This window comes from Nomascus leucogenys, chromosome 3 (assembly GCF_006542625.1).
Source record: "Nomascus leucogenys isolate Asia chromosome 3, Asia_NLE_v1, whole genome shotgun sequence".
In the NCBI taxonomy this organism is placed as follows: Eukaryota; Metazoa; Chordata; class Mammalia; order Primates; family Hylobatidae; genus Nomascus; species Nomascus leucogenys.
In genome coordinates, this window is record NC_044383.1 from 19,057,646 (window position 1) to 19,080,964 (window position 23,319).

Below are 23,319 nucleotides of genomic sequence, written 5' to 3' on the forward strand. Positions count from 1 at the left end.
TGAGCAGTGGGGATGGAAGCCTGGCCCAAGAGGTACCCCAGCATTTCTTTGCAGAGCAGCTGCTTTGGCTGGGAAGCTGGGCTTTTCTTTCTTTCTGTTGTCAGAGGAACCAGCTAACTTAGACTAAGGTCAGCAGACTTTGCCTTGGAGTACCTGGATGCCTTTACTCCAGAACTCAGAGGGGTCTGCTGCCTTGAGGTACAACACAGACTTTTCATCAGCCCAGGTTGCACAGCCTAACACTTGGAGGGTCACCCCAACAGCCATGTGACTGCACACAGTGGAACCCAGAGTTCACAAATCACCTGTTGATGTAAGTGGGTTGGGCTGTCTCCCTTGAGTCTCAGTGTCCAGCCATGGCACGGTCCCTAGATCTCCTCTAACAGGCCCTCCTGTCACCTGACTGTGACTGGCGCCTGGTACAGCAGGTGTGGCTGGCAGGGTGCCCGTTTGCACAGCACTCCCTGCTTATCCTGGCTCAGGTCTCTGAGGCCTGCCCTTTCAGAAGAATCCAGACGACTTGGGGCAGGGCAGGCACCCACCCAGCATGTAGAGGTCTGGAATGTGAATTGTGTGTCTCTTTCTTTGTGGGATACAGAAATTCTTTGGTTGTCATCCAAAGGTGTAAGCCTTGCCTTAAAAGTACTCTCATTTGGGGCATTGCCAAGCCTGGGGGTCCTGAATTCTTTCATATGTCTCCACTCCTTCTTCAGATGTATTTTTCAATCGGTTTTTGCTTCCTTCTCATGATTGGAACCGCTACTCAATGATTGTTAGATACACCACTCCCCACTGCTCCCAGTGAAATCACAGAATTTGTGCTAGGTAAATTCCAGGCTGGAAGGCATAGTTGTTTATTAAAGGGGATGAAGTCCAGCCACAATAGGAGAGGAAATCAGACAAGGATGTTTTTAAAAGCAAGCTGGGTTTTTCTGACTGCTCCAATATTCATTCCCACCCTGAAGGCTCCTCTAACCCTGGGGAAGAAAAAATATTTTTAGTCTGATAGTGTACTATAGAGCTGAACCATCTGTAAAACAGTCTTGATAACGCAGAGGAATGGTTTTAGTGGAAATAACTTGTAAAGGATCACCCAAGACTCCAAAGCTAAGGCATCAACTACCCACAGAGCACCATGTCCTACCCAGCTCCCATGAAGTCCTTTAAGATTTATTTTAGAACCATTGCAGCCAAACCAGAAATTGACAAGTGGGACTTAATTATTAAAGAGCTTCTGCACAGCAAAAGAAACTACTGGCAGAGTAAACAGACAAGCTACACAATGGGAGAAAATATTCACAAATCGTATATCCGGCAAAGGTCTAATATCCAGAATCTATAAGAAACTTAATTAAAAAATAACCCTATTTAAAAACGGGCAGATACTTCTCAAAAGAAGTCAATTTGCAGCCAAGAAATATATGAAAAAATGCTCATCATCACTAATCATTAGAGAAATGCAAATGAAAACCACAATGAGATACCATCTCACACTAGTCAGAATGGCTATTATTAAAAAGCCAGAAGACAGATGTTGGTGAAGTTGAGGAGAAAAGGGAATGCTTATACACTGCTGGTGGGAGTATAAATTAACTCAGCCACTGCAGAAAGCAGCATGTAGATTCCTTAAAGAACTTAAAACAGAACTACCATTTGACCCAGCAATCCCACTACCGGGTATATACCCAAAGAAAAATAAATCATTCTATCAAAAAGACACATGCACTTGTATGTTCATTGCAGCACTATTCACAATAGCAAAGACATGCAGTCAACCTAGGTGCCCATTCACGGTGGACTGGATAAAGAAAATGTGGTATCTATACACCATAGAATACTACACAGCCAAAAGCGGAACAAAATCATGTCCTTTGCAACAACATGGATGCAGCTGGAGGCTGTTATCCTAAGTAAACTGACACAGGAACAGAAAAATACCTCGTGTTCTCACTTATGAGCAGGAGCTAAATATTGAATACACATGGACACAAAGGTGGGAACAGCAGACATTAGGGACTACTGGAGGGGAGATGGTGAGGGGGAAAGTGGGTTGAAAAACTACCCATCAGTTATGCTCACTACCTGGGTGATGGGATCATTCATATACCAGACCTCAGCAACATACAATTTACCTATGTGACAAACCTGCACGTGTACCCCTTGGACCTAAAATTAAAGTCAGGAGAAAACAAGACCTTTTTAAGAATAGAAATACTGAGGAAGGAAATAAGAGCAGGGTGGGATGGGAAAATATTTATAATTCATGGGGGAAGGAGAGCTATCACAGAGTTGGAATGTACTTTAGAGATAGCAATATGGTGACGAAAAGCAGTTGACAAAGTAGAATCCCACTGAATTGGGATCAGCCATTTGCTGCATACTATAAAACAAGTTTAAACATTTTTAACTTAAACAGCCTGGCTTCTGAATGTTTATTGCAACTTACAAAGTCATGACTAAGATATTAAATAAAAGGGACTTGTTATGTTATCTGATACTGCCCTATTCCTTCCCACCAGATGCACTTAATTATACTATTTGGCCACTGGGAGATGTGTATTGAGAACTGATTCCCTTAGAGCAGCTGGCATGGGAGCGATTCTTTGGATTGCTGTTATTGTGCATTCCTGACTCCAACATGCTATTGTGTTGGAAAGGAGGCCAGGAATGAGGTCATGAGTAAGAAGAAACCTTAAGTTTTTGCCCTTGCACAAGAGACAAAAATTATCCAGTTGGAGTTAGATTTCAGGAGTGTTGAACTTGAAGGCAAATATTTATCTTCTGGTGTTAAGAAAGGAAAGGATGTGAAACCTTTGACCTTGAGTGTTAGGGCAGTGTCTGAGTTTGGAAAGCAGTCGTTTGAAGCCAGAAGCATGATGAATTTCTCATTGTTCCTTCCCTGGAACTATGCTAATATTTTTTACCACATGCTGAGCAGCACCAGCCGACTTAATAACCTGCTCAATGTCACATTCCATTGGATTTTGGGTCTCTCTCTCTGGGGTCCAACTTCCTGAAGAGACCCTTTTAGAATTCTAGGTAAGTGTTTGGAAAGAAAATGGCTTAGAGTCATCTGGTGTTTTGCAACCTACTTCATCCTCTCTCCGTGTCATATGACTCAAAGTGAATTTATAAAGAATTAACATTTCTCTTGTCTATACAGCAACCTTGCAAGCTAGGCAGAACCACTACTTTTATACCCTTTTAACATTATGGAATATGCAGCTTTTCATGGACTGAGGATTTTTCAGAAAGTACATACCATTGGGGCATATAAACAGCTGAGTCCAGGTATATCCAGTCATCCCGAAAGTTCAGTGCTGAGTCCAGCCTAACAGATTGATCAGACCTCCCCCTTTTTATCATTCTTGATGTTGTACATGCAGAAACTGGTGTAGTCCTTATAACATGTCAAAAATCAAACAAACCATTGTTTCTGGTCCCAGGGACCAGAATCCTTTTCCTGGCCACATTTTCGAATTATCATCACTTTAAGTGACTTGCTATTTTTCAAGGGATGGCCTTAGGAAGATCCACTGGATCTTACCAGGTGGTTAGCTTCTGTATTCCCTCATGATAATTTATGGAAGGAAAAATGAATACTTACATTAAACTGTCCAAACGACCAAAGTAATTTCTAGTCCTTCTGAGCCTTAACATGTAGCAGGATGCTGGGGGAGTGGGGAATGGACTTAGGAGAAAACCTTAGATTTGAACTCTAGCCCTGTAACTTTGGAGACTTTTCTTAGCCCACAGACAGGCTAAGAATAACAGGGGCCCACCAAGTGTTGGATGGATTAAATGTGAACATACTTTCTAAGCATTTGACTACAGAACAAGTACAAAGGGTATTATTAACAAAAGTAATTGATAAGGGAAGAAATATTTAAGCTCAATCAGGAGAGGAAACAGTTGATCGTTTGGTAACCACCGCCAAAGTCCTCAAAATTCTAAACCCAATTTTTTTGTGTTTTCACTGAGCCTTGGTCCTGATGAGAAGGAGCCAATTTTGAGGCTTCATGGCAAACACTTACAAAAAGTTATCCAACTATTGCAATGTCAACCCTTGCTTGCTGATATCAGGTCAATTTTGGAATTAAATATGGAGGTTATTTGCATGCCACCCACGTCTCTCCATCAGTTCAAAGGATACCAGCAACAGAAGGATGAAGATGAAAGGAGGATTGAAAATTGTTCAGTGGCACTCTGGAGGTCCTAGAATAATGGATACCTGATGAGATTAAACTGCACAGCTTTTACTTAGAGACCATTTTATAAAGATCATTCACTTCACAGAGGTTAGAAAAACACTTTGAGAATCCATTTGGCAAAGCGCTGTTAATATGATTCTTCTTACTTAATTCCTTTAAATTCCTCTTGGATTAAAATTGTAATACAAAGCAAAAACCACTTTGGACAATGGTTTGGCAGTAGCTACTGAAGCTAAACATAAACATATCCTATGACCTTGCCACATACTTTCTATTTCCATGCATATATATATGTATATATATATATATATATATATATATATATATATATATATATATATATATATATATACAACTGAAATATGTATATAATTTACCAAAAGACATGGGCAGGAATTTTCACAGCAACACTATTAAATACAGCCAAAACCAATTTTTTTTTTTTTCCCGGAGGCATCTCTTTCTATTCCAGGCTGGAGTGCAGTGGCATGATCACGGCTCACTGCAGCCTTGACCTCCCAGGCTCAAGCAATCCTCTCACCTCAGCCTACGAAGTAGCTGGGACTACAGGCATGTGCCGCTATGCCTGGCTAATTTTTGTATTTTTTGTAGAGATAGGGTTTTGCCGTGTTACCCAGGCTGGTCTTGAACTTCTGGGCTCAAGCGATCCACCTGCCTCGGCCTCCCAAATTGCTGCCGAGGCATGAGGCACTGTGCCCAGAAAAGAAGCCAAAATTTTTAAACTACCCAAATGCCCATCAAGAGTAGAATGGGTAAATAAAAATCTAGTACATTTCCACAAAGGAATTGAGATTTAGTGAAGTATGACTACACACACTAACATGGATAATTCTCACAAAGTGTGGAGTGAAAGAAGTCAGACATATTTGCTTCTATTGATGGAAACTGAAAACAGGCAAAGCTAGCACGTGGGGTTAGAAGTCAACGTAGTGATTGGAAGACATAGTCGTCAACGTAGTGATTGGAAGACACAGTCATCATTGGAAGAGGACACAAGGGGGTTTCCTAGTGCAGATAATGTTCTTTTCTTTTTTAATTTGGGTGCTAGTTACAGAGTGTGTTGCATTTATGGAAACTTATGAAGCTGTGCACTTAGAATCTGTGCATTTTTCTCAATGCTATTCTCCAATAAATAATTTTACTTAAAAATATGGCCAGGTGGGTGGATCACTTGAGGCCAGGAGCTCGAGACCAGTCTGGCCTACATGACAAAACCCCGTCTCTACTAAAAATACAAAAATTAGACAGGCGTGGTGGCGCATACCTGTAATCCCAGCTGCTCAGGTGGCTGAGGCACTAGAATCACTTGAACCCGGGAGGAGGAGGTTGCAGTGAGCCAAGATCGCACCATTGCACTCCAACCTGGCAACAGAGTGAATCTCTGTCTCAAAAAATAAATAAAATAAAATAAAGTAATTAAAAAGGCATACCTCTTTCCCCCTGCAAAGAGGGTGGGGGGAGGTGTATTGAAGACTTTCTACCTACCTCGTAAGAGAGAGTTGATATAAAAATTTATGGCTTTTTTTGCTGGTGAAGAAAAGAAAAAACTCTATAGAACAGGATGTAGCAAGTGCCAAGGAAATGCCTGGTCAGGGAACATCAGATTCAGCTAACTCCCAAGGAAATTCAACACCACATCCTCAGGTCCCTGGTTACCCTCCAGACTGCGTTGTATTCCTGAATAACTTACCAGAAGAGACTAATGAGGGAATGATGTTTCATGCTATCATATCAGTTCCCTCTTTCAACAAAGTATGTTTGGTACCTGGGAGACATGACATTGCTGTTGTTGAATTTGAAAATGATGGACAGGCCAAAGCTGTCAGGGATGCTTTGCAAGAATTCAGGATCACAGCATCCCATACCATGGGGGTCACCTATGTCAATAAATAATACTGAGGGATGAATAGGTGGAGCACAGAGGATTTTTAGGGCAGTGAAACTATTCCATATGATACTATAATGATGGATACATGTCACTATAAATTTGTCCAAACCCATAGAATGTGCAATACCAAGAGTGAACGCCAGTATCAACTATGGACTTGGGTGATAATGATGTGTCAATGTAGATTCATAATTTGTAGCAAATGCACCACTCTGTTGGGGGACGTTCTTAGTGGGGGAGACTGTGTGTATGGGAGAAGGGATATATGAGAACTCGCTGCAGGTTCCACTCCATTTTTCAGTGAACCTAAAACTGCTCTAACAAAGCCTGCTAAATTAAAAAAAAATACATTTGGAATAGTTGTCTTTAAAGCACTTGGTGTTATTTATAGTGGTACTTTGTTTCGTTTTTTGTAACATTTGATTAGGCCCTTTTAATAGTTGGGAATGGGAAGGGTAAAATTTTTGTTAAGGACTTACAACATGATCTAGTCTTTCTTTAGCCTTGCCAAACTGTGAAATATGAAGGCTCGATTTTATATAACAAACTTTTATTTGTATCCTTTGAAAAAGTTGAAAGAGGATATATAAAGTCATGGGAGATCTGCTTTGCCAGTGCAGATCTTGGCTAGAGCCTTTCCAATATTAACTGAGCTCCTGAGGCCTGGGAAAACAACAGTGGCTCTGGGCGGTCTCTAGAGTTGGACAGACCTGGATTCAGATCATAGCTCCATCCCTTGCTAACTGAGTAGCCTTGGGTGATTTCCTGATCTCTCTAAGTTTTGATTTCCTCATCTGTGAAATGGGCATATTACCTACCTCACACTGTGGCTGGGAGAGTCAGGTGGGGTAAAGTTTGTGAGGTGCCTATTATGGTATCTGGAAACAAGCAAATACTGAAACTATAGCTGAGGCACAGAAGAAGTTGATCTTTTACTCATCTTTTGGCCACAGTAATTGTATAGGGAATGGTTGCAAATCTATTTAGAGGTTTCTGTTGGCATATTAATTCACTGGACACTTCTAGAACACCTTCTTGTGGGAAGCATGAGAGGTGTAGAGTTATGAATATACAGGTGTGGCCCAATTCTTTAAGGGAATTTATAACCTAGTGGGAAAGAGAGGAAGAAAGCTCACCTGCTTTGATTGGCACCAGTTACTTTGCTACCAACCTGCCTTTGTTTATTTAACTTTCATAACAATCCTACGTAGTAGGCTCCCTTCCCTTCCCTTCCCTTCCCTTCCCTTCCCTTCCCTTCCCTTCCCTTCCCTTCCCTTCCCTTCCCTTCCTTCCCTTCTCTCTCTCTCTTTTTTTTTTTTTTTGTTTTCTTTCGACACAAGGTCTTCCTATGTCACCTGGGGTGGAGCGCAGTGGTGCAATCATGTCTCACTGCAGCCTCAACCTCTGGGCTCAAGTGATCCTCCCACCGCAGCCTCCCCAGCTGCTGAGACTATAGGCACGTACAACCATGCCCAGCTAATGTTTGTGTTGTTTGTAGAGATGGGGTTTCTCCATGTTGCCCAAGCTGGTCTCAAACTCCTGGGCTCAAGTGATCTGCTGGGATTACAGGCACAAACCATTGCACTTTGCCCTTAGTAGGTTTTCTTATACTAGTTTTTACAGGTGAAGAAATGAGTCCAGAAAAGTGCCCGAAGTCCAATTTTCAGTCTAGAATTTAGGCCCTGGGTTCTCTTGCTCCCAAAGCCCATGTCTTTCTACTCTATGATGAAAGTTAGAGTATAATGGTTTATTTCTCCCTAAACTAGTTTATGCACCCTTACTCAGAAGGATGAGCTGCTGACCCTTCCTCTGACATAGCACATGTGTTTAAAGCAGCGTCTGTGAGCTCAGGAACCTCGCAGTTAGTAAGGCTGTAGGGCTACAGGATGTTCTCATTTGTGCAGGCTGGCTTTGCACAGACTTGTATAGAGCCCTCTAGGCTTTGTGAAAGCTGCCTGGGCAGACCGATTTATTCACCTTTGCCCAGAATACATATTTACAGCCAAGGCACGCCCTCATTATCCTGCCTGTTCATGATGCTGCATCAGGAGAAAAGCCTCCTGGAACAGGTGAGTGTTTAGCTTAGAGATCAAGCCAGTCCAGTTGCATTGGAAACCTCTCCCAGTTGAGGGTGAAAAAACCAGTAGACGCAAAAAAGCTGAGTCAGCCTCTGCACTGCCTTTCTGCAGGAGCATGACAGGGAACTTGCGTGATTCTGCCTCTCTCTTCCACCTATGCACCTGCCACGTAAGCAGCACATCTCTGTTACTCCCTTTGGCTTCCTCATCTCTTCATCCACCCTCAGGTTTGTGGTTTTGGTACCACCCAGACCAGTGTTTTCCCATCTCGTGGTGATCTGCATAGACTCATTTCAGTGCTTATAAAGGAAAGACGCTCATATCTGGGCCCCACCTTAAGGCCATCGAACCCATTTTTAAAAGGCTCCTTGGGTGTTGCTTAGGCACAATAAAGTTAGAAAACTTCTGATCTAAAGCAACCCACCAGCCTCTAGGTGTTTGTATATCCTTAGTCTGAAATCACCATCCACCAGAGCTGTGTTTGGGAGAGTCTTAGGGACTGGAAAACAATTTGCTTATTCCTTTGGGGATTCTAAGCACCATCTCTGAATCAAGTTAGATCTTTTAAGATAAAACAAGAAACAAAACTACACACGTAGTCCTTGATAGTTTAACTTCCTCTATGGAAGTGACTTCATTTAGTGATCTTTCAGTGCTGCGTCTTTGGTATTTCTCAAGGGTCTATGTAAGAAACAACTACTTAAATACTTCCTGTCATCAGTGAAATTCCTGCGGAAGATGTTTTTCTGTCCCATAACTGAGGGTCTGTGTATGAGAATTCCTTTGGTGCTTTTAGGAGGTACTTTAACAGGGTTAACGTGTGGACCTTGAGTCGAATTACCTGGGTTCTACCCCTAGCTCTGTCTTCTGGAAGCACTGGTGGGTTTGGGTAAAACAATTTAGTTTCCTTGCTTATAGAACAAGACTGTAAAATAGCACCTACTTACCTCATAGGGTTGTTGTGAGTCACTTAAAGTCTTGATACAAAGCCTTACACAAAGCAAGACCTTATAGAACTTCAGCCTACAGTGACTATTATTAACTTAGAATCAGGAAACCTCGCCTCTGTAGTGACAAGTGTGTGTGGCCATTTTTTCAAACAGTGAGACTTTGGCAGCCTATCAGTTCCTTTTTTGCCCTCATCTGCTAAGAAGCTCACATCACAAAAAACATGTTTGCCTGAGCTTGGGTCTTTTGAATTTTAAGGTTCTTGATCAATTGTTTTAAAATCATGGCCTTCTCTGATAAGCATCAGAGTCCTTTTTGAAAGTAGGCAGAACGTAAGTTATAAGTGGATTAAGGTTGACCTTCAGGGCCATCTTCCCATCTCCTGGGCTCATGCCACAAGTAGAGCACCCCTAGAGAAAGGGAGGCGGTAAAGGAAAGAAACTAAAAGGGACAGTCAGCAGTCCAGGAGCTAAGCAGATTATCAGATGAGCAGATTTTCTCTCCAAGGATGGATTCTAGATTTACAATTCTCTTTTTCTGTTCCCAGGAGCATATTACATGGGCTCGGGGCTTAGGGCATCAGAATTTCTCCTCAGTAACAGACACAGAGGAATCATTAGTTAAACTCCATTTTCTGCCATCAAGAATGTTCTTTCTCTACCAAAATTGCTTTTCTGTTAACACTACTATGTGAGCTTGTAGAGGGTATGGGATTTCACACAGAAACATAGAATTTTACAGCTGAATAGGACTTGAAATTGTCTAGCCCGGCCCTTTGCATTTTTCAGATGTGCCTCCTGAGGCTTGGAGATATTAAGTAGTGACATATTTGAGGCCTTATGGATAGTAAATTGAGGTATGATTCTCGGACTTCCTGATTCCAAAGCTTGTAGCCCTTTCCCTGTACCTCATGTCCACAAAGAATTTGGAACTCCTTTCTGCTCTTCCAGACAAAGGGTTTCATAAAAAATGTTGTGACTTACACTAAATTTTGCATTAGAGTAGATGTTATTTCCCCAGAATCCTGGCTTGTGTGCTAAAGCTCCTACTTCAATTTAGAGATTAACTAAATAGTAATAACAACTACAGATGTCTGATTTGACCAGCACTATTAAAGGCAAACAATTTTTTGCACTTCAAATGTGTAGGCAGGTACTTTGTAAAACTCACCTAAATAAGCAAATTGTCAATTGTTTATAGAGTTTCATGCTAGCCACAGTGTAGTCTTTTTATAAAAGCATTTTGAATATGTGAAAATGCAGAAATGGGGACGTGATTTTTTTTTTTTTTTTTTTTTTTGAGACAGAATCTGGCTCTGTCACCCAGGCTGGAGTGCAGTGGTGCGATCTCAGCTCACTGCAAGCTCCGCCTCCCGGGTTCACGCCATTCTCCTGCCTCAGCCTCCCAAGTAGCTGGGACTACAGGCACCCGCCACCACACCCGGCTAATTTTTTATATATTTTTTAGTAGAAACGGGGTTTCACCATGTTGGCCAGGATGGTCTCGATCTCCTGACCTCGTGATCTGCCTGCCTCGGCCTCCCAAAGTGTTGGGATTACAGGCGTGAGCCACCGTGCCTGGCCAGAAATGGGGACATGATGTTTTTTTAAATTTTATTATTATTGTACTTTAAGTTTTAGGATACATGTGCACAATGTGCAGGTTTGTTACGTATGTATACATGACATGATTTTTTTTAAGGAGCAGGGTATAAAGATAGACAGGGAAGAGCAGTGATGGAGCTCTGGTGAGCTCTCTAGCAGCACCTCCGGCCACTCAGACTCAGGCAGGACGGCTGCCAGTTGTGCACCTGGGGCCAGGTATCTGGGAAACCAACCTTCATGCTGTCGTCTGCCACACCAAAGCTCCTGCTGGGCTTTAAAAGTTTATAGTCAACAGCATCTTCTCTGCAATGAATTGCAAGCTTATTATCTGTTTCTTTTATGAGCGCTATTTAGTCTTTCATTTTGCTCATGATCTGAAATACTTTTCCTTCTCCTAAAAATAACTCCAATTTAAATGATTTTGATTCAGCAACATCTGATTTTTGGTGAATTTGCATATGCACTGCCGTCTGTGTTCAGCTCTGTTACTTTTCCTGGCCTTGTGCACATGGCTTCTCTGTGAACCGTCATGGGTGCCTATGTAAGGAGAAATGAAACAGAAAGGTGGCTCACACATGCAAAGGAGGGGCTCCTTTGTCTTGAGCACCTGACCCTGGAGCCCCTCAAGCCTGCACTGCTACAAAAACAGAAAGACTCCTGAGTGCCTTTTGACTCTGGCTCACCGAATGTCTTGACATGTTCGGCATCTTGGGATGAAGGAAGTGCATAGGTCAGGACATCCCTGGCATTACAATGGGCTAGGGTTAGGTTTTTTAGCAGTGTTTTCTTTTTATATAATTATTTTATTTTATTATATTTTTAAGTTCCATAGTACATGTGCAGGACGTGCAGGTTTGTTACATAGGTAAACGTGTGCCATGGTGGTTTGCTGCACCTGTCAACCCATCACCTAGTTATTAAGCCCAACATGCCTTAGCTCTTTTCCTTAATGCTCTTCCCCTGCCACCCTCCCGCAACAGGCTCCAGTAAGTGTTGTTCCCCTCCCCGTGTCCGTGTGTTCTCATTGTTCAGCTCCCACTTGTAAGTGAGAACATGCGGTATTTAGTTTTCTGTTCCTGTGTTGGTTTGCTGAGGATAATGGCTTCCAGCTTCATCCATGTCCCTGCAAAGGACATGATCTCATTCCTTTTTATGGCTACATAGTATTCCATGGTGTATATATAGCAGTGTTTTTACTAATGATTTATAGAGCGAAGTCCTGCCACATGGGGCCTTGATGTAACTTCCATTCATCTTGTGAGTTGATAGAACTCTTATAAGTTGATGTAACTTCCCTTCATCTTGTCAGTTAATAGAACACAGTGACTCTCCTATGCCTGCCCAGGGCATCCAGAGAGCCTTTTACCGGCATCCAAACCACGCTAATGTGCCTTCTTTTTGTAAATGACCTTGGGACTATCTCTGAGCAGAGAGTTATTACATTGTTATTCCTATTGTTATTGTTATTACTTTGTGCAATGTGTCACACCATTTTCAAAATGTCTTTTGGTCATCATACCAGTATCACTATGAGGTAGTTACAGCAGTGACATACTGTATAGTTATTAGTGGTGGTACTGGGTAAGAACACTCACTCCAGAGCCAGACTGCCTGGGTTTGCATCCTGGGCCCACCAGTTCTAACTGTGACTGTAAAGGAGTTATAAAATCTCTCCAGGCCTCAGATTCCTCATCTATAAAATAAGGATAATAATACTTCCTGCCTTCTTAGGTTATTGTGACACAAATTGACTAAATGTTTATGGAGTACATAAAAGAGTAATTGACACAGAATAATCACAATATCATCACCAGCACTACCATCAATGTCAGCAGCAGCAGCAGCATCACCGTCATCACCACCACATCATCATCACCACCACATCATCATTACCGTCATCATCACCATCATTGTCTTCATCATTGTCATCACTGTCACCATCATTACCATCACCTTCACCATTATCACCACCACTACTATCATTATCACCATCACCATCACTACTATCATCATCGTCATCATCATCATCATCATCATCACCACCCCAGCACCACTCACCATCATCAGTATCATCGTCACCATCACCACCACCATCATCACCATCATCATCATCTCTACTTTACAATAGAGGTTCCAAGAGCTTGTGATCTGCCCAAGATCCCATTTCTAGTACAGGCTGGGGTAAACATTCAAGTTCAGGTGTCACGGTTCCAAAAGAAATGGACTTTTCTTTCTCTCTTGGTCCTTATTTTATTACACAGCAACACACAAATATATTTTTTTATAAAGGGTTGAGATGATATAGCTGCAGAGGAGAATGTGAGGTCCCTTCCTTTACTTATTCCTGACTCTCACCTCTTGCTCCAAAGGTAACCACAGCAAACTAGTTGGTGTACATTTTTCTGTCTTCTCTCCAAGAAGGGCACACATATAAGATCAATATACATACACATGTGTGTCCTCGTTGATGTAAATAATCATAAGAGTGTCTGCCTTACAGGATTGATGAGGGGGTTGAAGAAAATTATGCTTTTAAAGCACTTAACATGGTGCCAGGCAATATACTAGGTTCCTAATAGTGCTCTCATCAACTGCGTGGGGTAAGTTCTATTATTTCTACCCATTTTATTGATGTGGAAGCTGAAGATCAGAGAGATTGTCACCTGCACAATATCACACAATACTGAAACTGGATTTGAATCCAATCAGACTTACCCCAGTGTCTCAACAGCTTTGGCCACTAGCTTATGTGGTTATTTTATAGGCATTATTTTTCCACTTGATTTTTTTTCTCTTGGTAATATTAGCTTGAACTGTTTCCATGTGTGTACATATGAGTTTACATCAGTCTTGTAACGGCTACATGTGATTCAGTATTCTAAGTACTTCTTTATTGGGGTTGTTTTCTGGTTTTGTTGTTGTCGTTGTTGTTTGGTTTGCTTTGCTTTTGAGATGGAGTCTTGCTCTGTCACCCAGGCTGGAGGTGCAGTGGCATGATCTCAGCTCACTGCAGCCTCAGCCTCCCGGGCTCAAGCAGTCCCCCAACCTCAGCCTCCAAGTAGCTGTGACTACAGGCGTAAGCCACCATGCCTGGCTAATTTTGTTTATTTTTTTTGTAGAGACAAGGTCTCACTGTTTTGCTCAGGATGGTTTTAAACTCCTGGGCTCAAATGAGCCTCCTGCCTAGGCCTCCCAAAGTGCTGGGATTAGAGGCATGAGCCACCATGCCCAGACTGGAATTGATTTTTGTATAGGTTGTGACTTAGGAATCTAGATTTATCTTTCTCTAAGTGGAAAACCCATTGTCCTCTCTATTTATTGAGTAATCCATTCTTTTGGCTCATTTGAACCATTACCTTTATCATAAACTGAATTCTCTTGTATGTATGGCTATGCAACTGGTTCCTCTCTTCTGTACTGTTGATTTATTTTCTACTCCCACTGCCCATACAAAAGTACTTTAATTATTTTAGACTTAGAAAAAAATTTTATGACAGGAAGGGAAAATCCTTCCTTATTGCTGTTCTCTTTCACAAAAAAGTGTGTTTTTTGTGTGTGCGTTTATTCTGTCACGTAAACTTACAGAAGCAGCCTGTCAAGGTCTATAGAGAAAATTCCTGTGGGTATTTAGACTGGGTGTTGCATTAATAGGTTCGTTTTTGATAAATCAGCATCTTTACAATATTTAGTTTCTCCATCTAGAGATATCATACATTTTTATTTAGGTCTTTTATGTTCATCAGTTAAGTTCCATAATTTGCTTTATGTAGATCTTGCATTGGAGGGTTTATTAGTTGTTATTACAAATGGGATCCCATTTTCCCATTACATTTACTTAATTTTTATTGCTAGTGAATAGGAAATAATGGTTTTTATATGTTAATTTTTTATCTAGCCATATGACTCAATTTTTGTGTTCGTGATCTTTATACTTCTTTTTCTTGACATCACATTGGCCAGGAGGAAAATGATGTAGAATGATATTGGTAAAAGTGTACACCTTTGTCTTGTTCCTGTCTTTAATGAGAATGCCTCGAAGGTTTCACCACTAAATATGACAAATACACTTGATCAGCTTGAAGACATTTCTTTCTATTTGTAGCTTACCAAGAGGTATGCTTTTCACTGCAGACAACACCATGGTCTTGCCAAGGGGCCTTTATTTTTTCAGTTAACGTTTTCCTTAAGAGTCCAGAGATTGCCCGGACTAACTTGGGCCTCCCAGCACTGGCATCCTAGCTGAGCAAACCTGGTTTAGAACTGAGCACTTAGGACAGAGTAATGTCTTCTTTCTTCCTCCTTTCTGCTCACATTTGACTTCAGATGTCCTACAGGCAGTAGCTACTTTGTGTTGATATTTCCTGCCTTCTCTCACCACTCTCCCCCAGCCCTACCCTTCCTGCTGCAGAAAAGTAAAAAATTTTACAAATAAATAAAAAGTAGCATGTGGATGAGGACAAGAGCACCACTTCTGGAATTTTCTGGCAGGCACCACTGAAAAGATTTTTATTCCTAACTTCTAATTTAAATAACTTCAATTTTTTTTTCCACCTGATTATCTTAAATGGCTAACCACCACCTCACGTGCTGGTTGCCAAGAGGGTCTTGTAGTTTTTACAGTAAGGTATGAGAAAGGAATTACCACGTGACATCTGATTTCCTGTTGCAGTTTCATGCAGGTTCTGATGCAGGATGCAGCCATTTTTAACTCTTTCTCGGCCACTGCCTTGTACGTGGTTAATGCAGAATAAATGTTTTGATGGTGGATTGATGGAAATGATTTAACCAGAGTCCATCCGAGAGTTCTTAGGTGGCGATGATTTTTTGCTAGGCTGTGAATGAAAGGATTTGTTCTTGTCAGGCATGTATGTGGAGCATGATTCTAATGTGATTTGGCACCTGTCTAGAAAATTGTCCCTGTATCCAGTGACACTTTGCTTTGGGGAAGTCAACACCTGCTGTGATGGCATCTGTCATATTTAGGAATGTGAAATGCACATGAATAATGCACAGCCACCTTAGTAAAATGCCTTCTCCAGAAAACTCTTCATGTAAGCCACTGGCAAAAGATTGTTGCAAGCTGCATAGAAGAGACTTTGGGCCCCCCTTGTGATAAAAACAGTGGATGATGTATTTTACTATAGCTTTTCTCACCTTGATGCCATTGGGGTAGATTTTATTATTTTCAGATTGCTTAGCCAAGCAAACAAGAACCTGCTAAATATAAGGGTCATTTATTTTTGGTTGGTTTGTTAGAAACAGCATTAGCTCCCAACAAGGTGGGGTTTTGGGGAGATGGAGTGACTCATCTCAGGCATATGGTGTGTTAGTGGCAGCCATCCAGGTCAAGAGGGAGACATAGAAGCCAGAAAAGCTGAGAGGCAAGGCAGCCCCACCAGGCAGCCATGAGTAGCTGGCCTTTGAGCCCCTCCCGGTTTCAGTGAAGTTGGCTTTAGCTTCCAGGGCTGTTGGTGTAGGAAGTTTGGTCAATTAGACCATTATTTTTCCTTTTTCAGCATCCTGTCTTTCCTTCTAAATCCTCAAGTCCAGAAAAGATTCTGGAATCCTTGATAAGGAGTAGACTCAATGTTCCCTACCTTTTCTCTTGCAGGCAGGTGACAAACATTACCACCCCAGCTGTGCACGATGCAGCAGATGCAACCAGATGTTCACAGAAGGAGAGGAAATGTATCTTCAAGGTGAGGTGGACTCAAGAACACTGGAAGTTTTCCCTGCTGAGGGAAAGGAAATCTTGCTATGTTTGTTTGATTGTTTTTAGAGAAGGAGGCATGTTATTAGCTGTGAGGCTACCCAAATCCAAGAAGATTATGGCCAAAAGTTACCTCATCAGTTAGTATTAATCAGCCAAGGAGTCGACATGCTGGAAGTGAGCCCCTCAGGCTGTTCACGAATGAACTTGGGATGCTGCCTTAATCAAATGAATAGGACTCGACATTTGATGCCTCGGATGTGGGGGAAGAGTGAAAATCAGCAATACCTCCTCTCCAACTCTCCCCAGGAATATGCTTAGGAAACAAAAGATTAAAAGAGAGAATTTCTAGAAATTTCTAGAAATGTTACTTATTTGATGGCTACTTTTTTTCTCCTTTTATTCTCCTGTGAGAAGGGCTGTTTGAGGCCTCCCAGGCTGCTGCTGTCTGGGTTTTCAAGAAGAAAATCTCATATTTGATGAATTATGTCACAGACTTGTTTCACCCCATTAAGATGATTAGCTCTTATATTGAGAGAGAGAGAGACAGAGAGAGAATGGGAGATAATAAGAGAGAACCCACTCTCTGAAAGAGAAATTTCTGGTGTCAAAGAGGTACTTTTTACCAGGGAGCCATTGGAATCCCAGCACTTTGGGAAGCTGAGTTGAGAAGATTGCTTGAACCGAGGAGTTCAAGATCATCCTGGGCAACATAGGGAATCCTCAACTCTATTTTTATATATATATATATATATATATATATATATATATATATATATATATATATATATATAATAGACCATATATATATATATAATAGACCATATATATATATAATAGACCATATATATATAATAGACCATATATATATAAAAAATAGACTATATATATATATAAAAAATAGACCATATATATATATATATGCCCCAGGCGTGGTGGCTCACGCCTGTAATCCCAGCTCTCAGGGAGGCAGAGGCGGGAGGATAGCTTGAGCTGAGGAGTTCGAGACCTGCCTGGGCAATACAGCGAGACCCCGTTCTCCACAAAAAGGAAGAAAAAAAAACAAGACAAAAAAAATAAGCGTACATATATATATATAAGATCATATATATATGATCATAGTTTTTATGAAACTGATTTTATATATATGTATATATGATCAGTTTTTATGTTCTCTGAAATTCTGGAACTTCTCAGAGAGGCTTTAAGAGAGGATTCCCTTCCAGTCAAACAGCACCATCTGTGCAAGCATTTTACTATTTTTAGCTGGAAAAGAGTTATTAATCAAACAAGGGTTTATCAGTAAAATTAGCAAAACCCATAAGAGCTGTTGCTCATTCCGTTGTGGTAATTACTGGGTCTCAACTACCTGTGCATGTCATTTCTTGATTTCTCTTTGCACATAGCACTATGTGGACCTGTAATGAGTTATTCACTTTGCTCTCTCAATTTTGTTTTTAGTCAACTTAGAAAAGTCTACAGAAAGGATTCTTGAGTATTAAAGCAAAGCCTGGCTACTCTCCCCTTTAAAAAGGCTAGCTACATGAGAAATTGACAACCCAAACTTCTTTTTGGCTTTAGAATGATCACTCTGAAAAACTGTGATTAAAAACATCACGGAAGTTTGAAAGGCCTTATGAAGGCAAGTGACAAGTACCCGCATCTGTGGCCTCATGCGGGATTTATATGACACGTTTTCCCAAGGACAACAGGCCTACATCTGCAGTGGCAATAGGCAGGTGTCACTTTGCATTTCTTAGCACAAAGCAGACTTATTCTTTATTTGGTCTGTGGGCTTAGATTTTAGCATGTCAATTCTAGCACTCAAAAACAAAGACACAGGAGTGCCAATCAACCCTGTCTCTGCTAGAAACAGAGACTCAGAGGCTCCGGGTGCAGCTCTGCAATTCAGAGTGGTTCTGGAGGCTGGAGAGAGAAGGTTTCAAGCTGTGCACAAATGCAGCACATTTGGGCTGCGAATAAATGGCTATCTGTTAAGGCTGCATTTGAAATTCCAGGGATTGCTCTAAACCTTCTGGAGTTGTACTTCAGTAGCCTTTGCGTGCCCTCTCAGCACATCTTTGAAGAAAGAGCAGTTTCATCTTCTTCAGCATCTGATGTTCTGTCCGAGTCACATTCCTTGTGTGCCTGACCTCTGGAGAACAATTGTGCCATTGTGCGCAGACCCGGTGTCCTGGCCAGTGACTCCTGCTCAGCAGAACCTTCACAGCGAATGCTTCTCCTGAGCCTGCACCTGACCCCTGGGCCCTCTGCATTCAGAGGATTTCCTGTGCTTTGTAGTCAGCCTTTGAGCCAGAGTTAGTGCTGAAGGGACCTATACGTCTGTCTGCTTTTTGTTTGATTTTTTGTTTGTTTATTTTGGCCCTGGGTTAAGAAAATGGAAAAAATGATTGTTAAATAAGGATTAAAGTATTATGCTGATATAAAATGTATTTTTTCTTGCCATTAATTTAATATTAGTTTAGCTCAGTGGTGTGAAATAACTCATGAGTTATTTTAATTTGGTTACTTTTTAAGTATGCACAGGTTGTTGCTTAAAAGAGAGAAAGATTTTGGCCAGGTGTGGTGGCTCACGCCTGTAATCTCAACACTCTGGGAGGCCGACGTGGGTGGATCACTTGAGGTCAGGAGTTCCAAAGAGCCTGGCCAACATGGCAAAAACCTGTCTTTACTAAAAGTACAAAAATTAGCCAGGCATGGTGGTGCCTGCCTGTACTCCCAGCTACTTGGGAGGCTGAGGCAGGAGAATCGCTTGAACCTGGGAGGCAGAGGTTGCAGCAAGCTGAGATTGTGCCACTTGCGCTCCAGCCTGGGAGACAGTGAGACTGTCTCAAAGGAAAAAAAAAATGAGGTAAATATTTAAGTCATGAAATGTGGAAACTCAGATATTCATACTGTGATTTTTATTTATGTAATTTATGCTTTCAACATAGTAACTTTATTTTCTTAAGTCTTCTTAAGTGCTCATTTAAGTTCTGTCCATCCCCACACTTGAATGTGTCCTTACGTGGACGTATCAGCCTTACTCACAATCATATAAATGACATATTTGATATGTATCTAGTCATACAAAATCATATGAGCAGGCATTGGATTCTTATAAGATAAGGGCTTCTATTGGAGATAAGTGTTTTAATTCTGTGATGCTGGTACCATGCATTAAAGTGCTTCATAATATGAGAAAGTGATACTGTTCACTCAGGAACAGGAAATAACACCTAAATAGTTACTTTACTAGTTTAAAAGCAAAGACTTTTTAGAAAATTACTTAAAAGGTTGAAGGCCAAAGGCAATTTTTGGATTTATAATTTAACTTTCACCCTTTCTACTAGTTGGTTTAAATTCTCATTTCTCTGTAAGTGACTATGTATAATTGAATCAATGAAAAATTCAGTAAGTTTTGCTTCTGGATATAGACTATCTGGTTGACTTTATTCCCCTCAACTAAACTGCTTGATTGTTTTGATGTTATATAAACAATGGCTATTATTTTTAAAATTAAATGCAGCTTGTAGTAAGCACTCAGGCATTCCTTTTAAAGGATAATGAGGTTTAAAAATAACAAGACATGATTAAGAACTAAATATCTCTTGCATCAAAAGACTCATGCCCAGTTAGTGGTCTCTGTGGTCTAGAATTATGACCTTTATCAAACATGCTTGGGCTAGATCAGGAAAACTCGCTTAGGCTTTGGACATGTTTGATTTTTGTGTTATGATTCACTTGGACATAAAGCAATAACACCTTCCTATGATGGGGAAAGAGGGATAGGAGCCGTTCTCAGAAGTGCTGTCTAAGAGGACTTTGTATCTTTCCATTTTCCTGGCTCTTAGCAGTGCATTCTGTCTTCTCAGGTTCCACCGTTTGGCATCCCGACTGTAAGCAATCTACGAAGACCGAGGAAAAGCTGCGGGTAAGGACACAATTAAAACATGACGCCAGCTGCATTTGTAGGCCATATGCTCGTGGTCAGTAATTCTTGGGGCTAGGGTTTAGGTGAAATTACTTTTTACTGACTTTTTCCCTTATAGCAAACTAAGTTCAAAGGCCATTTGGCTAGGGAAAGTGTTCCCCTCTTACCTTAAATGTACTGTGGTTTTTGTTCCAAATGCTTGTGTTAGACAAAGTAAGCCTTGGCCTTACTAGTCAGCTTCTTAGAAAAGCATTCAAGAGAAAAGTCAAATCATGCAGATGGGAAAACAATGACTCATCAGGTTCCAGGTGCAGCATCTGCTGACCTCACCGGACTGTTTTGGTGCTTAGTCTATAATGCACTACTCTGACCCCAGCTCTACATTGGTACATTTTACTGGTATCTCATTTTACTGGATCCAAATTCACCAGAATAGACTCTAAAAGCTGATGTCTTGTCAGATAAAACCTTTGGGGAAAATAATAACGAACCAAGATAGGTAAATTCGTCAATTCTCGGAACACCTCCAGGTGGCAGTATTTTATGTTTCAGAAGCAAAGCGCTGTACACACTTGTAAAACCACGATCATAATCTCTATCCTGTTCAGATGCCCTATTTTTCACACGGGCTAGGAAGTATTTTTCAGTGCAGTAATCAGACTGAATGAATCCCAGTGCCTTGGCTTAACCTAACTTAGTGGTACCCATGGAAAAACTGGAGTTTGACTTCACCCTATTTACTGTCTCAGGGAAAAGAATGGCCTGGATTTATTGTGAGGCCAGATTCTAGCGCATAGTGTAATCTCTTCTCGATCTGCTGTTAGCAGGCATCAGCAGCTATGTATGCAATCCCCAGCAGCAGCACGACCAGTTTACTGATGGGGTCTAGTCACTGATGTGTGACTTGTGAAGGGGTGACTTTGGAGCAATGATGATCAATGAGACCCATTCGCTCTGCCTTTTTTCAGATCCCTTTGCCTGCCGCCTTGGGAATTACAGCTCTTATTTTCCTAGTGTGTTTGCTTTATTCTCTGAATGAACCACACGTATGCACAGGAGATATTTTTCCTTTGTTTTTTGGTTTTTCTTTTCCTCCTCAATTCGCATCCATCAATCAGAGGGAGACATTTTACCATTTGGATATTTTAGGAACTTGTCCCTTGCCTGTGACCCTGAACAAATGCAACGCTTTTAGAATGCACAATTATTTTGAACATACTTAAGTTGAGGGGGGAAAAAAACCACTTTTTCTCTGAATAATTAAATAAAGGTAAGAACAGCCGAAGAGGAATTTGCCCATCAAGCTTGGGGTGGTTTCACTCTCTGTTTTTGACACACAGAGTCCTGAAGTTCATCAGCCGGATAGTCACACACAGGCAAAGTCACCTAGTTGTGGGCTCTACGCTCTGGGATTTTTGAGAAACTATTGATGCTTTGGAAATGAGTTACCTTTATAAAATATGAGAACATAAATGATCGTCCTTATTGTGACTTTTATCATAAGAATGTAAAGTTCACAGCATAGCTTGAGGATGCTGCCCAGAAACCACCCAAGGAGCTATAGTAGTTTGTACTCTCTCTCTAGTGTTGCTTTTAGGTTTTTTAATAATCATTTTAACTTCATCTCTGATGAAGTCTTTTGGGAGATGAAGAGAGGAATGCTAATGAGGCCAGACTGAGTGGAATGTGGGTCTTTTCTGTATCAGGATTGCTTGAGCTTGCAGATCATGTGACTAAAATGATTTTTAAAAAACAACACTGATAATATCTTGATGGAAAACTCTGGATAAGCTTATGAAAACAACTAGTGAAATACTTCCACCCATTCTGGCCAAGAGGAGCTATTGTTTTCTTCCTTTAGTAAGCCTTCCAGAGAATTCTAAAGCTCTTCTCCTAAACCCAGCATTCACTACGTGGGAGGTCAGGACAGTGCTCTGGGTCACTGTCTTTGGAAAGCCCAGAAGTGAGGAAGAGGCTCCCATGTACCCAGAGCCGGGGTTCACACTGATGTTGGTAGGGTTTAAAGGGAATAGGTTTTGAACAGAGAAATACATCTTCTGCCCTCTTAAGGGTGTGTCTACACATCACAAATCTTGAGCCAAGATTTCCAGGCCTTCCACTGCATGTCACATTAGTGCAGTTTCCATAGCAAAATGAAAATGTTTTAAGAATCTTTCAGCAACCCCACTGGGTAATCCACATTTTTTATATTTGAGAACTCATGGGGCATTTGTAACAACAGATTCTCAAGGATGTCTCTCAGTTGGCTTCACTGGCTTCTTACCCTTTATATATTATAAGAATGTCTAAGCTAAAATAAATGGAGAGGAATTGAAGGGGGTTGGAGCTTAGATAAATTTACTGTCACTTGAAGACCAGTTAATATGCTTTTAAACATGGGCCCAAAAATTGACCCAAAAATCCACATGTACATCAATGAAAGAATCCCACTTGATGTTTACTCTCAAGTTTTCCCTAAGGTGGTTGTTGTTTTGTTTTATTTTTTAAAATATACTTCTGATTTGAGGCTATTTCTGTGTTCATTCTTCCCTTTTCTCATGTTTCATGGCAGCCGCCAAACATTCGGCATTCTTCATCCGATTTCTTTTATCCCAAAAGTCTGATTCGACGCACAGGACGGTCTCCGTCTCTGCAGGTTGGCGCTGTGTCTAGGCTGGGGCTCGAAGCCACTGTCCTGGGTGCAGCTTCTGTTGCTTTTCCCCCGGGCTGCTTTTCTCACATAACTTCTTCGGCTCCTGCAGAAAGCAGTTGCTTTTCTCACACCACGAGCGCCTCTCACACTGACTCTGGCCGTTGTCTTCTTGGATGGATGTTTTCATTCAGAGCAGCAGCTAAAGCTTTGTGTCTGTTAAAGCGAGCACATCAGAAGCTGCCTTTTGGTCCCGTGTTGCCACGTTTGTTCAC

General features: G+C 41.2%; 1 protein-coding gene across 14 annotated transcripts in view; it reads left to right on the top strand.

Moving 5' to 3' along the window:
- Positions 1-23,319, top strand: part of ABLIM1 (actin binding LIM protein 1) — a 334,526-nt gene that overhangs the window by 262,574 nt on the left and 48,633 nt on the right. For all 14 annotated transcript variants that reach the window (XM_030806674.1, XM_030806700.1, XM_030806691.1 and 11 more), the window contains 2 exons: positions 16,362-16,449; positions 20,336-20,394. In XM_030806674.1, the coding sequence (XP_030662534.1) occupies positions 16,362-16,449; positions 20,336-20,394 (147 nt within the window). The remainder of the gene's footprint in view (positions 1-16,361; positions 16,450-20,335; positions 20,395-23,319) is intronic.